We start from the raw sequence: 23,087 nt of genomic DNA on the forward strand, positions 1-23,087 counted from the left end.
AGGGACCTGACATCACCCAGACCTCACCTGAGGTGCTAAATTACAATGTATTGAATCTGATGAGACAAATCATAAGGCAGAAGCTTAGAGGCATGTAGATTCAGGGAACCCGGGATATGTTACAATGAAGTTTCTGACAATATAATCCTCAGATTCTCTATAAGTAGCCAAATCATATCTCAAGGCTGTATGACACACCCAGGTCCTCTATAAGGGTCCCTGGAGGCAGGAAAAATATAATCACTGTAATAAACATGTGCTGTGTGCTTTCCAATTGCTGGTAACTGTAAACTTCACAGTTTTCTTTTACTCTCCCAACAACCCTAATGGGGAAAACTACTATTGTCATCTCTGTTTTGCAGATGTCAAAACCGAGCTCCAAAGAAGCTAAGTAACTTATCCAAGAGGACGCAGCTAATAGGTGGGATTGAAATTTGATCTAACTGATTCTCTTAGGGAAGCTCTTTAAGCCCTGCATTCTGCCTTAGGTGGCCACTGCCCTAGTCAAGACAGAACTGACCATAAATTCAGTAAAGTGGGCCAGGCCAGCAGGTCCCATTCGTTTGCTCATCCCCCTTGCTTCCTCACCACCTGAAAATGCAGTATTTCTGTGCCTAGTAACAGGGTATAATGCTGTTTTCCTTAGATCAGAAGGAGTGTAGTATGGTTGAGGGTTTGGGGTTCCGTTGCATTGGGAATTGCAGAGGGTCTGGGAAGTGTGACCTTTGCCCCAGGCGGTTGTGTTGTTGGCTGGGGCTCCTGCTCAGAGGAGTTAGCAGGTAGAAGTGCAGGAGTACAGTTTTGCCCTGTTTCCTGAATCCCTGAGCATTGCCCCACCTGCTAGAGCCTCTGATCTCTGTCCCTCCTTCATCTGTAGTAAAACAGTCACTAACCCAGTTGCTCTCCCTAATATCTCCAGTCATCTGGGGCAGTGACTTAGCCAACCCCCGCCTGGAAAGGTCCCAGGAGGTGGGGACAGCCCCAGGCTGCAGCCAACGCTGCCGTGGAAGCCTCCCGGGAGAGCCAAAGGGGAGGAGGACACTGCCACCCGCAGCCTCCCTGAGCTCACTGCAGTGCCAACAGCGGACAGCCATCGAAGCGAGCGCAATCCGCCTCGGCATTCCACCCTCCCTGGGGTGGTGACGGCAGGGAGGAGCAGAAAGGAACCATGTTCCCAGCTCTCCCTTGCCCCTGGGTCCTTGTGGTCCTGGGCACCAGCTGGGCAGCCTGGGGAAACCTAGGGACTGAAGCAGCGAGGGTAAGACAGTTCTACGTGGCTGCTCAGAGCATCAGCTGGAACTATCACCCTGAGCCCACACACCCCAGGTAAGGCAGGTGTGGTGTCTGGGTGGGCTTCTCTAGGAAGGATAATCTATTTCTTTTAGAGATCATTCCTTTGCAATTCCATTGTTCCCTTCCCCTCACCCTCGCCCCAACTTCAGGTAGGTAAATACAGTAAATAGGGAAGTAAAATGAATAAACTAAACCTGGTGGATGCTCATTTTGCCCACAATAATACAGTTTACCATTGTGAAGATATAGAAAATATTGTTTCATTGCCTAGATACTGCTTTCAAGAGTTTGTTGTTAATGCAGTTTTGTTAGCACGATCGACTGTTTCTTTAATATATTGATTGATTCAAAAGCACCAGGTACCTAGGTCATTAGCCTTTCCTGCAAACTCCTGTTCCAGATTTTTAGTAGCCTGGTATTTTTATTAAACTTCCATTTACATATTATTTATTCCACACGGCTTCATCTTCTACAACTAAAGATGAATATACCTTGCACTTTCTTATAAGCTGATTATTCAACAATTGTCATAATTTAGGGTTTTGTTTTCTTATAGATGACTTTCAAAACATCATCAGTTCATAAAAATGGACATTGTTGTTCCTTTACCTTTTTCTGCTGCATGTGGCTCGTTGTTTTTCTCTCATTCTTAATCACTCCCTGGGATATGGTCTAAACTGGCTATTTTGGTGGAGTCACTATTAAAGGGCATATGTAACTACAAGGGGGTTTAAATAATAAAAGTATACTTGAGTCACAAAACTGTTTTTCCTAATTGAAAGCTTACAAACAAGACTTCTCAGAAATTAAACAAATTATAGGTTCTACTCAATATTTCTGGTTAGCTACATTTTTATTTCTTTTAATGATAAACTGCTAATGTGACTAAGTTTTCTTTTAACTTAACATCACAGCTTAAACAATTGTGAAAGATATGTTCCTCTTTTATAATTTCGAAACCAAAGCGATCTGCCAAGAAAATATTGTAATATTTTGAGCCTTTTAGTGCATAATATTAACCCTTTTAAAATCTTTTCTTTGTAACTGGGTTATTTTGGAGGGTATTACATAGTATCTGGTCTTGTAATAATAAGAAATCTCTCTTTTTTTAAAAAAAAGTCATTTAAAACATTGCATTTCAAGGTGATAATCTAGGTCACACCCACAACATTAGGGAACTACTACTAACTACAACCCCAAAGGAAATGACAGTCTTTCCAACATTAATTTTCCTGCTCATGGGTAGAACATTAATTTTGTTACTGGCTTTTCTTTGTCACACGGTGCTTGTGCTTGGAAGTTTTCATTATTATGAAATAATCATCTTCCATAATTAACACGAAGAATCACAAGCAGAATTCTGTAGGCAGAACCACATGAGGCTGATTCACATGGTGAATTCACATCCAGAGCCATGACTGATCATCCTATACTCTTACTCTGTGGCTGAGTTTCCAGAATTCAGGGGAGAGTTGTTCCTCTCATATCAATCAATTATTGAGTCAAAACCATACAGTTGACCATACATGAACCAACTATCCATATTTTTGCACCTCAAATTATGTCATATCTTTAGGTTTTGTTTGTTTGTTTGTTTTGCTTTTTAGGGCCATACCCGAAGCATATGGTGGTTCTAATCAGAGCTGTTGCTGCCGGCCTATGCCACAGCCACAGCAATGCAGGATCCAAGCTGCGTCTGTGACCTACACCACAGCTCACAGCAATGCCAGATCCTTAACACACCGAGCGAGGCCAGGGATTGAACCCTCGACCTCATGGTTCCTAGTCAGATTTGTTTCCGCAGCACCATGACGGGAACTTCTCTTTCAAGAATTTTTTTGTGAAAAATCTATAGCTGGCTGCTTAAACTATGAGCTTGTTCTAAATTGTCCTACCCCTTGGCTGACGATACTCACCATAAAGAAATCAACATAGACAACTCCATCCTTTGCCAAAGTGTATTTTAGCCCAAAGCAAAGATCTTTCCTTATTTCATGTAATATTGGCAAGACAATGCCTTTTAGAGGTGAAATACATCTTTTATTCTTGCTCCAGTTCTGAAGTGAATGTTTTAAAAATTTTTCCTAAGAATACATGTCCAATCACTTACATGTAGATAGTACCTGACAGTGAAAAAAGATATATTTTTTTCCTCTAGGGTTCTAGCTTGATATGATTTTTATTCTGAATAAATCATCTTTAAACAGTCCTCCTAAATGTAAAATTTATCATGCATATCATTTGAATTCATATCATCTTTAACTTTCTGTTCAGACATTATTTTTCAATAGCAATTCAATCGTTCAAATCAAAATAAATATATCTTGGTATGCACACACAATATACACAGTGAAACATATTAGGAAACATACCTCTATTAAAATTACTCTGCATGAAAGACTGATTTTTCTTAGTAAAGATTTTATACTGTCGCCTATATCCCCATATTTAAAGATCTAACATTAGGGATGGGAGATACTTTTCAACTGTATAAAAAAGCCACACAAATAAACAAAAATGGACTTTCACATTAAGGACAAAAGTTAGCATATAGAATCCTAGGGTTCTTAGGATCTAAAAACTCTAAGATGTTGTTTAATTCATTTTCAACTTTCCCCACACCCTAAGCACCAACCCCTCTAGCAAATAGTTGTCTAATTTCTACTTCAATGTGTCCAGTGACTGAGAACTTTCAATAGCTACCATTCCAAAAATACTTACTAATGTCTCCTTTAATTCTGCCTCCAAATATTAAGTTCTTGTATCCCACATTTTAAAATTATGAGAATCAATAGTTATAGATTTTTCTGCTTTCTGGGAAAATCTGAAAGCTAAAAACCAACTTTTATTACATTTTTAAAATATTATTAGCTAATATGTCCTGAATATCTTCAATGTGCCAGCTCTAAACCCTTTGCAGATATCAGCTTATTTAAATTTTGTAACAGTTGCATAAGGGAGATTTTACTATTATTCACAGCTATCAATTACAGAAACAGAGGAATAAATGGATTCAATAAACTGTGTCAAGTTTACACAGCTAACAAGGGGCACACACAGGATTCAAGCCCAGACACTCTGAATCTACCACCAGTTCTCTTAGCTTCTGTCCTACATAGATGTCATGGCAGATGTAATTTGTATCCCTCTCTACTATGCCCTAAGTATAGCTGGGCCAATCTCTGGTTTAGGAAACATAACAAAGCCCAGTTATGGTCAAACTGGTTTAAATATCTATAAGAAATTTCCCCCAACTCTCTTCCATTTTACGTTCATCTTTGAGTTTAAGACAAGGATAGGAAAAATATGCCTCTATCTCTAAGATGCAGAAGGTGGGAAATTAACCCAGTATTCTCCCTTCCTCCCTCTCTCTGGACCCTTAACCATCTGAAAACAGCCCTGTGTGTCTGTGGATGTGGAACCTGTGGATATGGAGAGTTGACCATACCATTCCACTTTATAGAAGGAACTTGAACATCTGCAGATTTTGATGTCCATGAGGGTCCTGAAACCAATCCCCCACAGATACCAAGAGATGACTGAACAATGGCCTCACCTTTTTGAATCTTGACTTGGCCATTTATCAACTGTGTCTGCTCAGACAAGTTACTTAAACTTCCCAAGACTTAGGGTTTTTTTGTTTTTTGTTTTTTATTTTTTGGTTTTGGCATATGGAAGTTTTCAGGCAAGGGGTCAAATTGGAGCTGCAGCTGCCAGCCTATGCCACAGCCACAGCAATGCCAGATCCGAGCCACATCTGTGACCTACACCACAGCTCATAACAATGCTGGATCCTTAACCCACTGAGAAAGGCCAGGGATTGAACCTGCATCCTCGTGGATACTTTTGGGTTCATTACCACTGAGCCACAACAGGAACTCCAGTTTTTTCGTTTAGTTGTTTCCTATATGAGTCCCTGGACTTTTCTTCCATTAGCTGGCTTCCAACTTCTCAACCAGAAATAGAATCCACCGAATTAACAGTTCTTTACAATGTTCCCCAGTAGCTTAAAACTACATTTGGAAAAAAAAAATAATCCCTATCATATTATTAACTTCAAAAAAAAAAACTACATTTGGGGGGGGTGAGTTGAAAAATAGCTCACACAGTTACCCAAAAAGGATTCAGTTATCCTGAATCATTTAAAATCTAAGCCTAAAGCTTCGGTTCATACAATGATTTGGGGTGCTTTCTTTGAAAATTGATTAACAAGATTAGTTACTGCAGACTTAAATTTGTGGAAGAATAGTTATCATCACAACAGAATATTCTTGACGAGACCAATGATTATTTTATTAACTTCACTTATTTTTCATATTTATAAAATCTTGGGTTTCTGCAATTCAGTTAAAAATACTGCTATTCCTAGTAAAAGTCTGAGGACATGAGAGATCTCTTTTGTTTTAACGTGAGAAGTAAATGTTACATAAGCCTTTCATATTTATTTTGTATTTCCAGTTCAAGCCCTTTTGCAACCTCCTTTAAGAAAATTGTTTACAGAGAGTATGAAGCATATTTTCAGAAAGAGAAACCACCATCCAGAATGTCAGGTAAACCATAAGTATATTTTAAAATTTTAAAGATAAAGTTCTATAGATAATTTGACATTCACATATATCTAAATATTTTTTAGTGACATTTTCTAGAAATGTGTGGTTTTGTTGTCTTTAACCAGAATGGCTGCATAATTTGTAGGGGCCTCACTTCTAGTATTGAGGATTTCAGAACAGTGACAGCAAAATATTAAGCCAAGCTGGGGGCCCTTCTATGCATGGGACCCTGTGCAATTGCATGGGTCACATGCCCATGAAGCCAGCTGTTTTTAACCTTTATTTAAACAAAAAGCTAAAGGAAACTTTTAAGTGTTTGAATTTTTATTCATTTGTCTAACAAACTATTACTGAGCACTTGCTGGGCCTTGAACTAGGCACTATGGATGCCATAGTGGACAAGACAGGTCTTACCCTATCTTTCTGGAGCTTATGGTCTAGCTTAATGTATACAGATGAACCTTAACAAATGACATTTTGCTCCCATATGACTTCCTAGACGCATTTAAAGGCACTGTATATGGCTGATTCTTTTACATCTATCTTCCACATCTCTTTTTTTTTTTTTTTTTGTCTTTTTTGCTATTTCTTGGGCCGCTCCTGGGGCATATGGAGGTTCCCAGGCTAGGGGTCGAATCTGACCTGTAGCCACCGGCCTACGCCAGAGCCACAGCAACGCCAGATCCGAGCCGCGTCTGCAACCTACACCACAGCTCACGGCAACGCCGGATCGTTAACCCACTGAGCAAGGGCAGGGACCGAACCCGCAACCTCATGGTTCCTAGTCGGATTCGTTAACCACTGCACCACGACGGGAACTCCCACATCTCTTCTATTCTGTTTAGTGTGATGTACACAGTAGCTATCATTTTTAAAGAAAAATCTCTTATTTTTCTCTCATCTCTTTTTTTAATAAGGAAAGTAGGCTGAATGGATTTCTGGAGTCTTAAATATGGTAACATAGTTGGCAGGAATGATTAAGGCTGTTAAGAGAGAAGTTCCTTTAATTGGGTCCACTAGTCAATAATTCACTCATCCTTCTCCCCCAACCAGGTGAAGACCTGTCATCTTCCCCAGACTCATCCTTCTACCTGTCTTATTCATTCCATCTTATCCTGCCTCCTCTTTGGATCTCTGTTTACCTTCAGTCTTTCCTTGACTGGACACCCCCCCCTTCCATCAAAAGTCATCAACAATATCACAGAGCACAACTTATGCTCAGGTTAACCCCCATCTAGAAAGAAATCTCCCCTTGACTCTGCCTGCCTCTTCCCCCTTTTCCTTCACTACCTATTTCCTGTGTTATTAGTCCATTTCATTCTCTAGCATACCATTTCTTTTCTTATCTTTCCTCCCTAATCTGTTCTAATATGAGTCAACTAAAATGACTCTCAAAAAAAGTAAACCCATGACTTCTGAGATGCCAAACCAATGTCTGCTTTCCACTTCTCTTCCCACTTGACATGACTAGGACATTTAATCCTCCCCCTTCTTGAAACTCTCTCTTTACCCAGTTTCCCTGGTACCACTTCTTCTGGTGAACAGAAATGGAAATGGAAGATAAAGAAAGGGGAGAAGGAGGAGCAGGAACTGACATAGATAACTCCTGAAATGTGGCTCCAAATGGGAGTAGAGATAGGGTAGTTCCGGAAGGGAATGAGGGTTTAAGGATATTTTAAGAGTTTTATTAAAAAAAAAAAAAGAATGACAAGTGACTTAAAATATTTAAGTGCTTAAGGGAATAATCCAATAGAAAAGGAGAGGCTAAAGACATCTGGTGGGGAACAACTGATGGAGCCAGACTCAGAGGAAATAGGAAGTGATGGGATTCAAAACTCAGCTGGATCAGCCTGAGGTAGAAGAGATACCACCATCATGGGGGGCGGGGGGGCTAGGGGCCAGGCAAGGGACTGGGTGAGTCATCTTTTATTAGCAAAGTTACTAATAAAATTAAGTTTGTTGTTTTGGGCAGGAAATGAAAGGCTCTCCTGTCTTCTGTCTTAGAGTCTGTTCATTCTCATAGTCCAGCTTCAAGCTTGGTATGTATAATAGACACTTAAGAACTATCTCCTTAAGTAAGTTGTAGAGGGATAGAGGGAAAATGAGCTGGGAAACTGTATTCATTAGGTCTGAGAAAAGAGGAATTGGGCAGATGTGTGGAGCTCTGCTTTTTGCGACTTTTGCCAAGTTATCTGAATCACAATGTCTGTGCTGTATCAGCCATTTCACCAAGTGCAGAAAGTGATGGAAAGGCCAAGTGCCAGGCTGGAGACTATCTTCTGAATGATACAGAGGCACTGAAAATTTTTGAAGAGGAGAGGACTGTGATCGAAATCCTTTGAGATGATTAAGTTTTTTAGTGGTTTCTGTTTCAGTCTCATTAGTAGAAGTTGACCTTGATAACTGATTTATGTTTAAGCCTGAGGCACTTGAAACATTTTCTGTCAACTCTTATGTATCTCCTAACGTATTTGTTTTCTGTGAACTCTGAGGCATTTTAACATCCATTTTTATGAAGCCTCTTCCTGAACTCCCAAAGTTGCTTAATTATGAACCCCTAGAGCACGTGGGGGGGTATTTTATTCATCTCTGTATCCCTATCAACTACTGTTGATGCAAGGAAGAAAATCTGCTATAAAGGAAAAACCTCAGAATCTTAATAAGATCTGATGTGAACACTGCCTTTGACTAAGTGGTCTTGCACATTCCATTGTCTAGTTCTGTATTATTTGTACATTTCCCTTATTTCTGCCTCTACCCATCTGGTGGATATGATACTAGCCATGTGCCCCATTTCTGCAGCATGAGCCCAGAAGTTATTGTAATTGCAGGTGGGGCGAGGCTCTAGGACTGGAGGTCTGAAGAGATGCCTGTCCCGTCAGGTGTGTGGACATGTGGATAGGTGAAGGGGCCAGGATCATTTTCAGGAATCCTGTCTTGGGCTTTAAAATGGCTACTTTTGAGTCTGTGAGTCTTTTCAAGGAATATTATGAAATGTTTGTCCCCAAAGGAGTTTTATAATAGCAGCAACAATGGGCTGCCCTGTTTCTGATAACACATTATTTACCTGAGAGCAGAGGATTGGATTAACTGACCTCCTCAGTCCTTTCCAACTCCGAATAGCATGAAATTGGGTACAGACTGTAGTAACTTTCTGAGATCTCAAGATAGGTCACCCCTTCCCCCACTTTGGCTGCACCGAGGAGAGGATGAGAAAGGTCTTAGACCACATGACAGATGGAGGAAGTAAACAGCAGCTCAGACAACATTCAGCCATGTGTTTTCTTACACGCCTGAAGGTATTTGGTTTGCATTTATAAAAACAGCCCTTTGTTTTGATTTAATTCTGAAGTAGTGGATAGGGAGGCTAAACAAATATTTCAAACTACTCATTGCAGTAAAAGGGTAAATAACTTCAAAGACTTATTTTGGGCATCTGGCATTTGCAGTCGTGTGATGACAACAAACAAATCAACCAGGCAAGGCAACCATGGCAACAAAACCCAGCACACCATGTAAATGCACAGTCGGCACCAGACTGGGTTCCTGGGCATTCTGGAACGTGGGATAGCCAGTGAGGGCTTCTGTTGGGCTCTGGGACTGAGGGTAGCAGCCAGAAGAGAGGGGTTGGCCAGTGAATTCAGATGGCAGAACTAAAAACTGACGTAGACAGTGGGACTATTCCAGGAAAGTTGGTGTGTGTGTGGGGGGGTCTGACCTGCCCTGCAGAAGGTAGTAGAGAAACTTTGGTTCCAGAGTCTAGAGACCTGAGTTCTAGTCCCAATGATGCCACCCCATCACTGACCCTGGGCAAGCCACTCTCCCCACTCACTTCCCCAGCTTTGTCACCATCTCTAAAATGAGGCTTAAACTAGGACAAGAAACTTCAGGCACAAGATAAGTATAAACTCTAGGATTTGGTGTTCAGTGAAAGGAATATGACAACAGTGGGTAGGAATATAGGAGTTGGGGAAAGATAGGATCTTATCTCAGAGATCATACTTTCTTATTGCTAATATGATATCAGTTTGCTATTTTTGCTGTAACAAATTAACACAAACAGTGGCTAAAAACAACACAAATTTATTTTCTTAGGGTTCTTGAGGCCAGAACTCCAAAATTAGTCTCATTGGGTTAAATCAAAGTGTTTGTAGAATTCTGTGTCCTCTGGAGGCCTCAGGGGAGAATTGTTTTCTTGCCTCTTCCCAGTACTGGGAGCCACCTGCACTCACAGGCTCATGCCCCCTTCCTCCATCTTCAAAGCCAGCAGGGTAGCTTCTTCCAAATTGCTCACTCAGATGCTCCCCCATCCCATTTATGAGGACCTTTCTTTTTTTTTTTTTTTTTTTTTTTTTGCTATTTCTTGGGCCGCTCCTGCGGCATGTGGAGGTTCCCAGGCTAGGGGTCGAATCGTAGCTGTAGCCACAGGCCTACGCCAGAGCCACAGCAATGCGGGATCCGAGCCGCGTCTGCAACCTTGCAACCTACACCACAGCTCACGGCAACGCCGGATCGTTAACCCACAAGCAAGGGCAGGGACCGAACCCGCAACCTCATGGTTCCTAGTCGGATTTGTTAACCACTGCGCCACGACGGGAACTCCCGACCTTTCTGATTACACTGAGCCCACCTGGATAATCCAGGAAACTCTCCCATCTCAAATCCTTCACTTAATTGTACAGTTAGAGTTCACTTTGCCACATAAGGTAGCATATCCATAGGTCCCAGGGGTTAGAGCATGGACATCTCTGGAAGGCCATTATTCTGCCCACCACACCCACCAAACAAAATTCTCCCAGTGTCCTCCCTTTTGGAGAATGGCACCCTCATCCACCCAGCCCTCCAAGGCAGAACCCCAACAGCCATCCATGGTGACTTGATCTCCCTAACCCTTCACCCTGTACCCAGCCCATCAAGTCTTGACAATTTGATCTTTCAAATAGCTCTCTAATATGTTTTCTTTTCTGTATCTCCATTGCCCTAACCTCAAACGAAGTCACCACCTTCTCTCTGCTGGAGTCTTCTATCCATTCTCTAACTGTTCACTCTGGTTTCTCCCTAGGATCACACTCCACAAATGCAGCCAGATATTTAAAAGCCAGTATCTGGTTCATGTCACACCCTTGCTTCCAAATCAATTTAATTTGCTTAAATTAAGGGCAAAACTCTAAGAGGACTGCATGGGCCTATGTGACTAGACCTCTGATCTTACCTTTGGCTTCACATTCTGCCTGTCTCTCTTGTGTACTAAGCTCTACTTTCCCTTTGGCAACCTGTCAGTTCTCTTAAGAGGCCAAGTTTTCCAGCATATCAGGGCCTTTGCATGTGTTAATCTCACTCCCTGAAATGTCTTTGTCCATCTCTTTGCTTCTTTGCACTTCAATTAATGCATCACTTCCCCAGGGAAACATTTCCCAGAACTGATCCCCTCCAGCCTCTAAGATTAGATGAGATGCCTCTGTCAAATGCTCTTCAGCATTTGTGCTTTATAATGTGAACCCCAGTTTGCAATTAAATATTTGTGTGATCATCTGTTAAAATCTATCCTTCCATTTTCTAAGCTCTGTGAAGACAGAGGGCATATCTATTTCACTCACCATTGAAAACCTAGGATAATGTAAGCATTCAGTTAATATTTACTGAATGATGAATAAATACATGATGGTGGGTGCAAAAGCTAAAAATCTGGAGTCAGATTTAAGTTTAAATTATGCTTCTGCCTCTAATTAGCTGTATAATATTGGGCAAGATATTTAAATTCTCTGGGGTTCAGTGTGTTCATCTATAAAATAAAAATCTTGATATCTACCTTAAAGATGTATTGGAAGGAGGTTTAATGTAAGGGCTTAAAGTGCTTGAATATATCAAGGGAGACAATAAGCAGAAGCTCTATTTTAATTATCACCACTGCCAACAAATGCCGGTTGAACTCCATGACCACTGTAACTTCTCCCTCTCACTCCTGCCATTTCTAACAGGCAGAAGTCAACCCCATGAGAGCTTATGGATGGTTTGGAAGTGAGAACAGTCAATTGTCTGAAATACAGTTGGTGTCAGGTTCTTAAGCTCTCAGGGACATCAGAGTCCCTCAGGAGCACATGTTTAAAATGCATATTCACAAACCCACCTCCAGAGACTTGAGTTTACTGGGGGCTGCTCCAGTACTTGAGAATCTGCCTTTTAGTTTGGCCCCCACTGATTCGAATGCAGAAAATCCAAAGACTACTCTTTGGGAAATTCTAGAATATGACTCTTCAAAAATCTGACTCATATATCAACCCTGCCCCTAACTCCCCAGACAGAACTGGTCCTTTACCCTGTCTACTCCTGTGGCATTGTCTCAGCAGTAGCTGCTACCTTCTGTCTATCTCCAAATGAGCTTGTGAGCTCCTTAAGGACAGGGACTGTGTCATCTTATATTATCCATCATCATTATTATTATGATTATTTTATTTTTACTATACTCAGTGCTACTTAATACTTAGCACAACACCTGGCATGTAGTAAGTGGAACTTCATTCTTGATTTTTGCACCCCAACCTGCTGTCTCCCCAGCATTCCCCATCTAAGTAGCTGATATTATTTACCCAGCTGCTCAGATCAAAAATCTTTTCATCATCCTTGACTTCCCTCAAGTGCCACATCCAACCTCTCAGTAGATATTCCTGGCTCTACTTTTAAAATGTCCAGAATCCAACATCTTCTCACCACTTCACTGCTATACATGCTAGCCCAATACAACACTGTCTCTTGTCTATATCAACCAGTCTGCTTCCATGCTTGTCATTACACAGAATATCTTCTCTACGGCAGCTAAGGTGAAATTTCAAACATATCAGACCATGTCTCTGCTTCACAAAGCCCCAGGGACTTCCCATTTCACCTAGAAAAAAATCCAAAGTCCTTACAGGGCCTTATGTGATCTGCTTTCCCCCATCCCCCACCCTGCTCTGTCAGCCCGGCCAATCCCCAACCCTTCTCATCCTGGGCATGCTCTTTGTCTGACTGTTCTTTGGATACATCGAGCTTGCTCTTGCCTCAGGGACTCTGAACTTGCCTCAGGACCAGAGAACTGGTCCTATTTTGTTCCCTCACTTCATTTAGGTCCCTGAGGTCTCCCACCTCAGGGAGATCTAAAATAGCCACTCATCCTCCCTCACATCACCTCGTATAAGTGAAAATGAATACTTTTCTCTTTTTTTTTTTTCCTGGCCGCACTTGTAGCACATGGACGTTCCCAGGCTAGGGGTCGAGCCACAGCCACTGTAGAAGCAACACCAAGTAGTTATGTTGTGAGCCACATGAGAAGTCCGATACTTTTCTCTTCTTGACCAAAGGTAGTAGTATCTCCAGACATGACAGTGGGTCAGAATGGGGTGGACGTGATCAGAACTACGTATCATACTCTCTTAACTGGCTTTGGGCCCAACCTAAGTGTTTCTACTTTCCTTTTCTTATCTGACTGCATGTAATATAGAGTTAATGAGCTGGCAAAGCCTTCTAGATTGAAAATAAGCAGGTCAGCCTCAGGAGCGAGAGGAATGACTGCAATCACCCATGGGGTTTTTCCCATGTTTTTCTTGCTTAGCGGCTCTGTCTTGGTAATCCTGAACACAGACATATTTTAAATCCTTGTTTTCACAGGACTTCTTGGGCCTACTTTATATGCAGAAGTTGGAGACATCATGAAAGTTCACTTTAGGAATAAGGCAGACAAGCCCTTAAGCATCCATCCTCAAGGAATTAAGTACAGTAAATTCGCAGAAGGTAAGGGGAATTTGATATCCCTCTGACAAGGAAAATGTACAACTCCTTATTGCCAGTGCCAAACATGCAAAACCATATTGTTAACCATAATAGAGAAGCCGCCTTTCCTACAACTGGTAATTATAAAAATCATTGTCTTCATAGATTTCAGAGAGAAAATGAAAAAGATTTGGATTTAGCCCATGGGCCATAGTTTGAAATAGTGACATAGGACTAGCCTGGCACATACATGGCACCTAGTTAGTGATATTTGATGGTAGTGGTGGTAATAGAAGTAACATTAAAGGTCTGAACATAGAGAAGTGGTTAAGACCATAAGCTTTGAAGGCCGGCTTAGATTCAAATTCCAGGTTTACAATTTCTGATTCTGTGACCTTAGCATCTCTGAGCCTTAGTTTTCTCATCTATAAAATGGGAATGGTCATACCCATTCTATAAGATTGCTTTGAGGATCGAATGAGATCACTTAGGTAATGTACTAAGTGTGGTTTCTGGAATCTGGTAAGCCCTCGATAAATGATGACAACAATGATGAAGATAATGATGACACAGATGGTGAAGATCATGAAGACGGTGGTGATAAAAGTGAACACCTCAGCTGCAAGATAGTAAGTTCCTATTGTTGATATTGTTCCTGTTGGTGATTATTTCCATTCCGTTGATGTTCAGGCCACAATAAGCAGAGTAGAGTTCTGTTAGAAAGTGATGTAAGAAAATTATCCCTGTTAAAAGAGATGCTGGTATAATAACATTTAAAAATAAATTTTAACCTTTCACAATTTACAAGTTTTCTTTTTTCCATTCCAGTCATTTTACCATGGAAGAGAATTGAGTAGGAGAGTGGTTTACAGTGTGGGCTCTAGAACTAGACTCTTGGTGCAAATCCCGGCTCAGACATTTATTAGCTATGTGACTTTTGGGAAGTTACTTAACTCTTCTATGCCTCATCTTTCTCATCTGCAAAATAGCGGTAATAATCATACCTACCTCTTACAGGTTTGTTGTTATGAAATATTAGAATAATTCTTAGTATATAATTAAGCACTTTATAAATATTATCTATGATGGTAAAGTTAATTCTTCAATCAAAATATGTTCAAATTATAATGTTTTTGTCAATTATATCTCAGTTAAAATTTTAAAAACTTTAAAAATATGATCAAATAATTTAATATTTATCTGATAACATGTGGATTAATAAGTGACTTTGATGTTTAGTATTTCCTATGTATATTGTTATCAAATCATTCTGACAAGGTATACATGACTGATAATAAGTCAATGAACTAACATCCCCAGGACTTTTAGCATTATCACTCAATCTTTGGCTTGAGGAAAAATAGTGAAGCATTAACTAAAATTTCAGGCATCTGGGTAAGGTAGTGTGCAGTGACATAGTAAACAACCATTTTGCCTACTTATGAAGATTCCAGAGGAATCCTCAGGAATTCAGCAATGTAACGCATGAAGGGAGAACCTTCAAACTCTCCTGTGCAGGTTCCATTTCAAATGTGGGAGGAGGTAAGCATGGTGGACTTTGTATTCCAGCTAAGCTGTTTGCACAGGGAATGAACCTTGCAACATGATCCCCCTTCCTGTACTGTTTATTTGTCCCTACACTCCCCTACAGCCAGAACCACTTATGAGAAATGGTCTATAATGCTCCCACAACTTCCATTGATCACTTGGTTATTGGCCCTGTTGCATGAGTCTGAGAAAGGTAAATACATATTGATGGGGAAAGTCAAATTTTATCTTGGAAATGAGATGTAATCTAGTAAATAGGTTAGAAGTGGCTTTGTAGTAAAAAATAAAATAAATAAAACAAGCCTTCTTTTCATTTTATTGGGCCCTCTGTTAAAACATCTCCTTTGTCACGTGACACTCACTCTTGCCCGTAGCCTCCTTCTATGGTTTGAACTATTTTTTCAGGAGCAGAGATAAACTACATGCTGAGTCAGCTACAAGAGAATCCAGATTTCGTTGCCTCAGAGGTAGATAGTTGAGAGAGGAATGGTGGGACGTTGAAACACTATAAATGGCTTGAGAGAGGACTCAATCATTGCCCATGTGGCCCTCGATCTAACCAGTGAATGATCCAACCTAGACAGGGAATTAATCCTTATCTGGGAACCTTCTTATCTGAAAATTAATCTTTGAGACCCAGCAAGGATTTGGAGACCTACTGCCATAAGCTAGAAGAAAAAGATAGCCATGGAAATAATGCTGGCTTGAGAGCCAAAATGACCTGGGCTTGAACTCTAACTTAACCTGGGCAATTTCCTTTACCTCTCCTCCTCAGTTGTGTATCTATAATATGGAGACAGTAATTCCTCCCATCTAAAGTTATTGCAAGGATTAGTCATAATATATGGAAAGTATCTGGCACTTGGTTGCACACAATAATGACAGCTCTTGTTGCCACAGTTATTTCATAGCTGTTTATAGTGCAGGCATTATATTTTATGAAAATTAGATGGAATGGAGGCCTTGGCTTTAAATAATGCTCATCATTTTATTTCTACTCAAATGAAATAAAACGGTACCATAGAATTCTGATGACAAAATGAAGGAAAATTGCACAGAAAGCCACAGTTATCTAGAGCACATAAAAAATGAGTCTTTTTTTGTTTGTTTGCTTTTTAGGGTCACACCCACAGGCATATGGAGGTTCCCAGGCTAGGGGTCGAATCAGAGCCACAACTGCTGGCCTACATCACAGCCACAGCAATGTGGGATCTGAGCCGCATCTGCAACCCACACCACAGCTCAGGGCAACGCTGGATCCCCAACCCACTAAGCAAGGCCAGGGATTGAACCTACAACCTCATGGTTCCTAGTTGGATTCATTACCACTGCACCACAACAGGAACTCCAAGAATGAGTCATTTTGAATAATAACATTTTCTGGATAGTTTGAGGTTTACTTCTCTAAGTGTAAGGTATTTTCTTTTAATCCCTTTGAATATAAATCTTTCTAAATGTTATACTTTCCCCTCTTTCTAACCAATTAATTGCAGTTTACAATGAGGTTTTTTTTTGTTTGTTTGTTTGTTTTTTGTCTTTTTGCCATTTCTTGGGCCGCTCCCATAGCATGTGGAGGTCCCCAGGCTAGGGGTCTAATCGGAGCTGTAGCCACTGGCCTATGCCAGAGCCACAGCAATGCGGGATCTGAGCCGCGTCTGCAACCTACACCACAGCTCATGGCAACGCTGGATCCTTAACCCACTGAGCAAGGCCAGGGATCAAACCCACAACCTCATGGTTCCTAGTCGGATTCGTTAACCACTGAGCCACAACGGGAACTCCTACAATGAGATTTTACAAATATTCACCAATATTAGAATTGTGTGCAATCTAAGAATAAAACAGACTAAATGAAGGCCTATGTTATGTCTCTTGTACTGTTACAGGTGAAGAGCTTGAGTTTTCATTCATGGATTTAGTAACATTTATTTTTTTGCTTTTTAAATTCTTAACTATGCTTCTGTTAGGAGATGATGGGAAATCTGAGTTCCAGCCAGGAGAGATGTTTCTGTATTTAGTATGGAAGGCTCATTCATCCATAAATTGGCAGCATCTGACATAAATGCCAAGTTGTAGCTTGGTGTTACCAAATTACTCCCAGTTGCACCCACTCCCCGGGTGTACAATGTTATATAGGGAAGGGATGAGTAACCCTTTTGAGAGGATGGACAAATTGTGATTTGTAAAAATGTTTCCAAGAACATTTCTTTCATAAATGTATTTAATAGGAATATATTTTTAAGCTAGTAAACAAAATATCTGAAACTGTACTTAATCACTTTTAAACATTGTATTGCTACGAGAATTTCAATTTGAGGCTAAAATTTCAGAAACTTTGTAGCTAGCATGTGCTGAACTGTTTGATTATAATGCTGTACCTTTGAGCAAATTTTGTTGCCTGGTAAGATTTCTGAAGCTGTTTCGGTAAGTTATCTTTAAAATTTATTTCAGAGTGAATCTTCTTTTCTTTTTTTCTTTTGGTCACATCTGCAGCATGTGGAAATTCTCAAGCCAGAGATCATACCCGCACCACAGTAGTGACAATGTGGATCCTTAACCTGCTAAGCCACCAGGGAACTCAGAGTGAATCTTAATGTTATTCTTTGATATATATTCTCACCTTTTAAATGTGTGAGTTGCATTATGAGTATTATAATACTATGATATCCAACTGTCTGCAGGTCAGTTAATTCTCCAAATAATATATAATTAAATAATTTTTTTGCTGGAGATTGTTCTTTGCATCTAAGATTTGCCAAATTCTCTGTATGATAACCTAGTTTTTTAGGTTTTTCCAAAACATTGCAATGCTGGCCGTAACGTATTTAATTACATTTTTCATTTTGCATCTGAATTTTTTGGCCTTGATATAGACACTTCTTTGTGTATATGATAAATACTGGACACATAAAGGCTAATATAAGAATTCTCCTAAATCGAAATCCAAAAATTGTGGACTCTCCTTCAAAGAAACTTGCATGCCCTATTCAGTGAACCCAGGCTCTTTATAAAACATCAGCACTCTAATTTACCCACTGCCTAAATTATAGCCTCTAAAAGAATGTTCTGAATCTTTGAATGCATACACCCTTCACTAAGTTTAAGTGGAGAGGAAAAGAGCTGTCCAAAAGGATAAGTAACAAGAGAGGATTTCATGAACAAGCACCCTGATGGGTGAGCAAAGTGGCGCTTTATGTAACTCCACTTGTCCAAAGCTTGTACGCACCATTTTACATTTGAAAAAAAAAATACTGAGATCCTCTTGGCAAATAATTAGTTCTTCACGACAAGAGTAAACAAATCACAAAGCTGACATTGGGCTGAGCAGGAAGTGAACAGAATTAAGAAAGTATAAAATGAAGGACTACCCTTGTGTAAAGTATTTACTCTAGCAAGAAGCTGAACAAGGACTTTTTGTGCTCTAGCATAATAGTCTTTCCTGTCCATTTCTCCTCTTTTCAGCTAAGAGTTTAAAGTTTTTTTATTTTGATTACAAGGTCAAGATCATATTTACCAAAAATGTCTTTCATAAATGCTTCCTCTAAATAGCTACTTATATTTCATACCTCATGTTATATAGGTTGCAACATCAAAGATACAATATGCCTGTTTTATTCTAGATGAAAGGTAGAAAAAAATACTTCGAAGTGGAAAGAATTGAAACTTTGGTAAAATAATCCCCAAACCATTTCATTAGTAACCCTTACTCAGTATAAGTATAGAATCTATCCCCATATGCAAATCTTTAAAAAAATTTTGTATTAGAGTATAGTTGATTTATAGTGTTCTGTCAACTCTGCTACATAGTATAGTGACCCAGTCCTCATAACCCGTCAAAAATGATATTGTTAAAATATATATTATCTTAAGTTATGAATAGAAAACTGAAAGCAGGGTTAAGAAACTTACCCAAATTCATACATGTAGCAAGTGGTCCAACCATGCAATCTCAATTCTGGCCGCCTAACTCATGTACTTTCTCCCACAAGCTAGCAGAAGAAAGTATCATTAATCATATAATTTCACAAATATTTAATTATCTTCTCAATTTTTAAATAAATATTTGTGTAATTATTTGGTATGTATCAGAGATCAGGGAATGAGTAAACTGACATATAGGCTGCTATCTGAAGTATAAGCATACATTTATCCAGAGGAAGAGAGGAGAACTGCAAAAGTTATCTCTCACCCTACAAAGAATATCACACTTTGTCTTTTTGAGAGCTTAGGAATGCCATTTTCTACTGAAGGAATCCCCTATTATACCACAGTTGAAACAGTGGAAGCAATGCCATTTTTTAACTTCATGAGGTCACAAAGCATGAAGCATTGAATAAGGGTCATCAAGCTTGATTTAGTAGGGCTCTGGTCAACAATTCGCCATGCCAGTTCCAGTCAACAAGCAAGATTTGACCTGAGATGGCAACTCTCCTTATCAGTCCTGTTTTGTGCTTTGCAACCTAAAGCAATTTTGCAGATTTACAGAGATAATCCATCCTGTTTATATGAGCAGAGAATCTTCCTCATAAACTTTTTTCTTTTTGATTTAGATGATATTAGTATTCATAGGAAGTTATTTCAACTTTTAACGTTTCTCAGCTCCTGATAATTTTAACACTCCAGTTCTTTTTTATCAACAGAGTGAAAGTTCAGCCTATTAAATATTGTTTATTGGTGTCAAAAAGATAGCTTTCACAGGGGAGAAAAAAAAAGTCCCATGTTTGTTAAGCTTTTCACTAGCACAAGATGCCTACAGTAGCCAGGAGGGTAATTCAATGAAAAAATGAGTGTAGTAGGGACCGGTGATCAGAAAGCCAGTGTCCTGTCTGAAGGGGGCAGCCAGGAATCAGACCTAGCCAAATTCTATGCAGGAATTTTGTCCAGTGTCACCAGATCTTCGGGTTTTATTTGTTGTTGTTGTTCTCTAGGAGAAACCAGCAATCGAGACACTTAAATAAGATCTCCATATTTTTAATGTTGGCATTTAATTTATTTTAATACCATGCAATTCTGACAAAACATGCCCATGATCTTAGACTTGATGACCTTGCTTCTATCACACAGGACCCTAAATTTTAATAAACATTCATTGAGGATCTTCTCCATGTTAAGTGCTGTTTTCATACCAGAGATACTAAGACAATCAATCCAGAACCTTTGTTGGAATTTCTCACATTCTAGTGACAGAAATGTTCACAGTGCAAATAATTATTATCTAGAATAAGGAAACATAACTAATCATATAATGTCATACATATTTAATTAAAAATTGTGAGGAGTGCTGGAATAGATAAAAATTCATAGTGTAATCAGAGATCTGAGAAGAAGTAAGCTTATACTTAAGATGACATCTGAAGGATAAGCACACTTTTCTCCAAAGGAAAAAAGGGAGAAAGAATATTAGGCAAAGGGAATAATATCTGCAAAGTCCCTGAGCTGGATAGAACTTGGCATGTCTGGGAAACTAAAAGGTGGCCCAAGTGTGACTGGCACACAGTAAACAAAGGGAAAAGTCATGCATGTTGAGAATGGAGAGAAAGGTAGGGGTAGATCATAACAGACCTATAGTTGGTATTAAAGATTTTATAAAATAAGAAGCCATTGTCAGAGTTCCTCCTGTGGCATAGTGGGTTAAGAATCCAACTGCAAAGTGAAGAAAAAAAAAAAAGAATCCAACTGCAGTAGCTCAGGTCACTACAGAGGCAGCAATTAGATCCTCATCCCAGGGTAGTTGGTTAAAGAGTCTGGCATTGCCACAGTGAGGCTCTGATTCAATCCCTGTCCTGGGAACTTCCACATACCACAGATGCAGCAATAATAATAATAATAATAACAACAACAATAATAATAATAATAAAGAAGAAGAAGCCATTGTCAGAATTTTAAGCAGGAACACAGCAAAATAAGATCTGGGGATTTTAAGGGATCATTCTCTGTCTACAGGCTGGGAAATAAGATTGGGAGGAACTTCTTATATCAGAACTTCAATGACCAGTTAATAGGCTAATTCTGGAGTCTAGACTTGTCATAGAATGATAACTGTAGAGATACAAAGAAGAGTGAAACCTTGGAATATCTTTTAGAGATAGTAGACTGATGTGGAGTACAAAATGTGCACAGCATAGAGGTACAAAGGGAGATGACACTGGATAGGTAGACTGGGCAAACTCAGGAGTGAATTCAGCTGCCATAGTAACAAACTTGGTCTTTATCCTGTGGGTAAGACAAGAGCTCTTGAAAGTTTGAGGGAATGGTTTGATACAGTTGAATTTGTATTGAGCCAATAGAAATTTCATACTGTCTCTTGTCTTCAATCAAGACTTATGGTCCATCCATAACTAGTCTTTTTTCCCCCATGACACCAGCTTAATCATTGATGATATAAATTGGCAGCTTCTGAAGGTATTAAAGTCCACCTCTGTTACTAATCTGTAAGGCAAATGAAATCATGACTATAATATTACTTCAAATTTGGTTACATTCTCTTCCATATATAGAAGATCATGCTCTTGGTATCACTTAAATATGGATTTTAAAAAATCAGCATCATGTAAACAGAGTGTAGAAAAGTAGTTGCTGGAAGCTGTGGGTTGGTGGAAAGAGGGAAAGGCTAGCAAAAGGGTACAAACTTTTATCTATAAGGTGAATAAGTTCTGATAATCTAATGTAAAACATGGTGACTATAGTTGATAACATGGTATTATATAATTGAAATCTGCTAATAGAGTGGAATTTAAAATAATTCCAAAATAATGATAAATATGTGAGATGATTGATGTGTGAATAAACTAGACAGTGGGAATACTTTCGTGATGTATAGTACACTAAATCACCAAGAAGCACACTTTAAATATTTTACAATTATATTTGTCAATTATACCTCAATATAGCTGAAAAAAGAAGATGATGCTCTGTCCTATGGAGATTATATCAGTAAATCTAGATATACTCTTTCTATCTTATGGCTTCCATGCTCAGAACTTTATGAGGTACAGTAATGCATGTTGCTGCAATGTCTGAATGTCCATTGCTGATGGATGCATACACCTTGTTTTCCATTCCCATATGGGGAGCCCAAATGTATGCTGACACCATGCAAACTCACATGAATATTTCTGAGTAGAGTATTCTGAGTGGAGTATATTTCCTGATGATGTGTAATTAGACAAGGGTAGCTGATCTTGCTACAACATAAACTATTTCTTATAGAAACTTAGCATCTCAAACTCTGGCTTCTGGACATGAGGAACCAGATTTACCATTTTTCTTATCAACCAGACAGGCAGACAAAACATATGAAACAACAGTTTTTAGACATTGAGAACAGATAATGCAAGAGAATGATCCATGAGAGAAGAATAACCAAAGACATGGGCCCTCCCTGGAGTTAGTTTCCAGGGTACAACGTAATGAGGGTGAACTCAGACAGAGCCCAGTGATCTCTTTTAAAGAGTCTAAATAAAGAGTTTGGACTTTAGGTAGGGCAAAGTCCTAGAGAGAATGGTACTGCCAGAGAGAAAGAGCTTTTGAGAATCTGCAGAGAGGTCCTGTCAAGTCTTTAAATTCTAATCTTCTCATGCATGTGAGGAAAGTATTAAGGGTAAAGAAAATACCACCAAAAAGAAACAGAACAATCCCTAGACCACACACAGGGCCAGGAATAGTGTATGTCCCCACCAGCAAAAGTGGAAAGACCTCCTAATAAATGGGCATTGGGTATAATACTCAGAAGGAGCAGGAGTTGGATAAAATTAATCTAGACTATAGGCTGCTCAGGAAATGAAAAAGCTTTAAAAACAAGACTTGAAAGTACGGATCCCGTGTTGCTGTGGCTCTGGCATGGGTCAGTGGCTACGGCTCCCATTAGACCCCTAGCCTGGGAACCTCCATATGCTGTGGGAACGGCCCTAGAAAAAAGACAATAAAAAAAAAAAGCAAATGGGGAGAGCA

The 23,087-nt window shown here is 39.5% G+C and overlaps 1 protein-coding gene across 1 annotated transcript in view; it reads left to right on the plus strand.

Annotated features, from left to right (window-relative positions):
- Positions 1,070 to 23,087, plus strand: part of F5 (coagulation factor V) — an 81,636-nt gene continuing 59,618 nt past the window's right edge. The window contains 3 exon segments of the mRNA NM_214120.1: positions 1,070 to 1,326; positions 5,752 to 5,843; positions 13,488 to 13,610. Coding sequence (NP_999285.1) covers positions 1,169 to 1,326; positions 5,752 to 5,843; positions 13,488 to 13,610 — 373 coding nt within the window. The 5' untranslated portion in view covers positions 1,070 to 1,168.

Source organism: Sus scrofa, chromosome 4, assembly GCF_000003025.6.
Source record: "Sus scrofa isolate TJ Tabasco breed Duroc chromosome 4, Sscrofa11.1, whole genome shotgun sequence".
NCBI lineage: Eukaryota > Metazoa > Chordata > Mammalia > Artiodactyla > Suidae > Sus > Sus scrofa.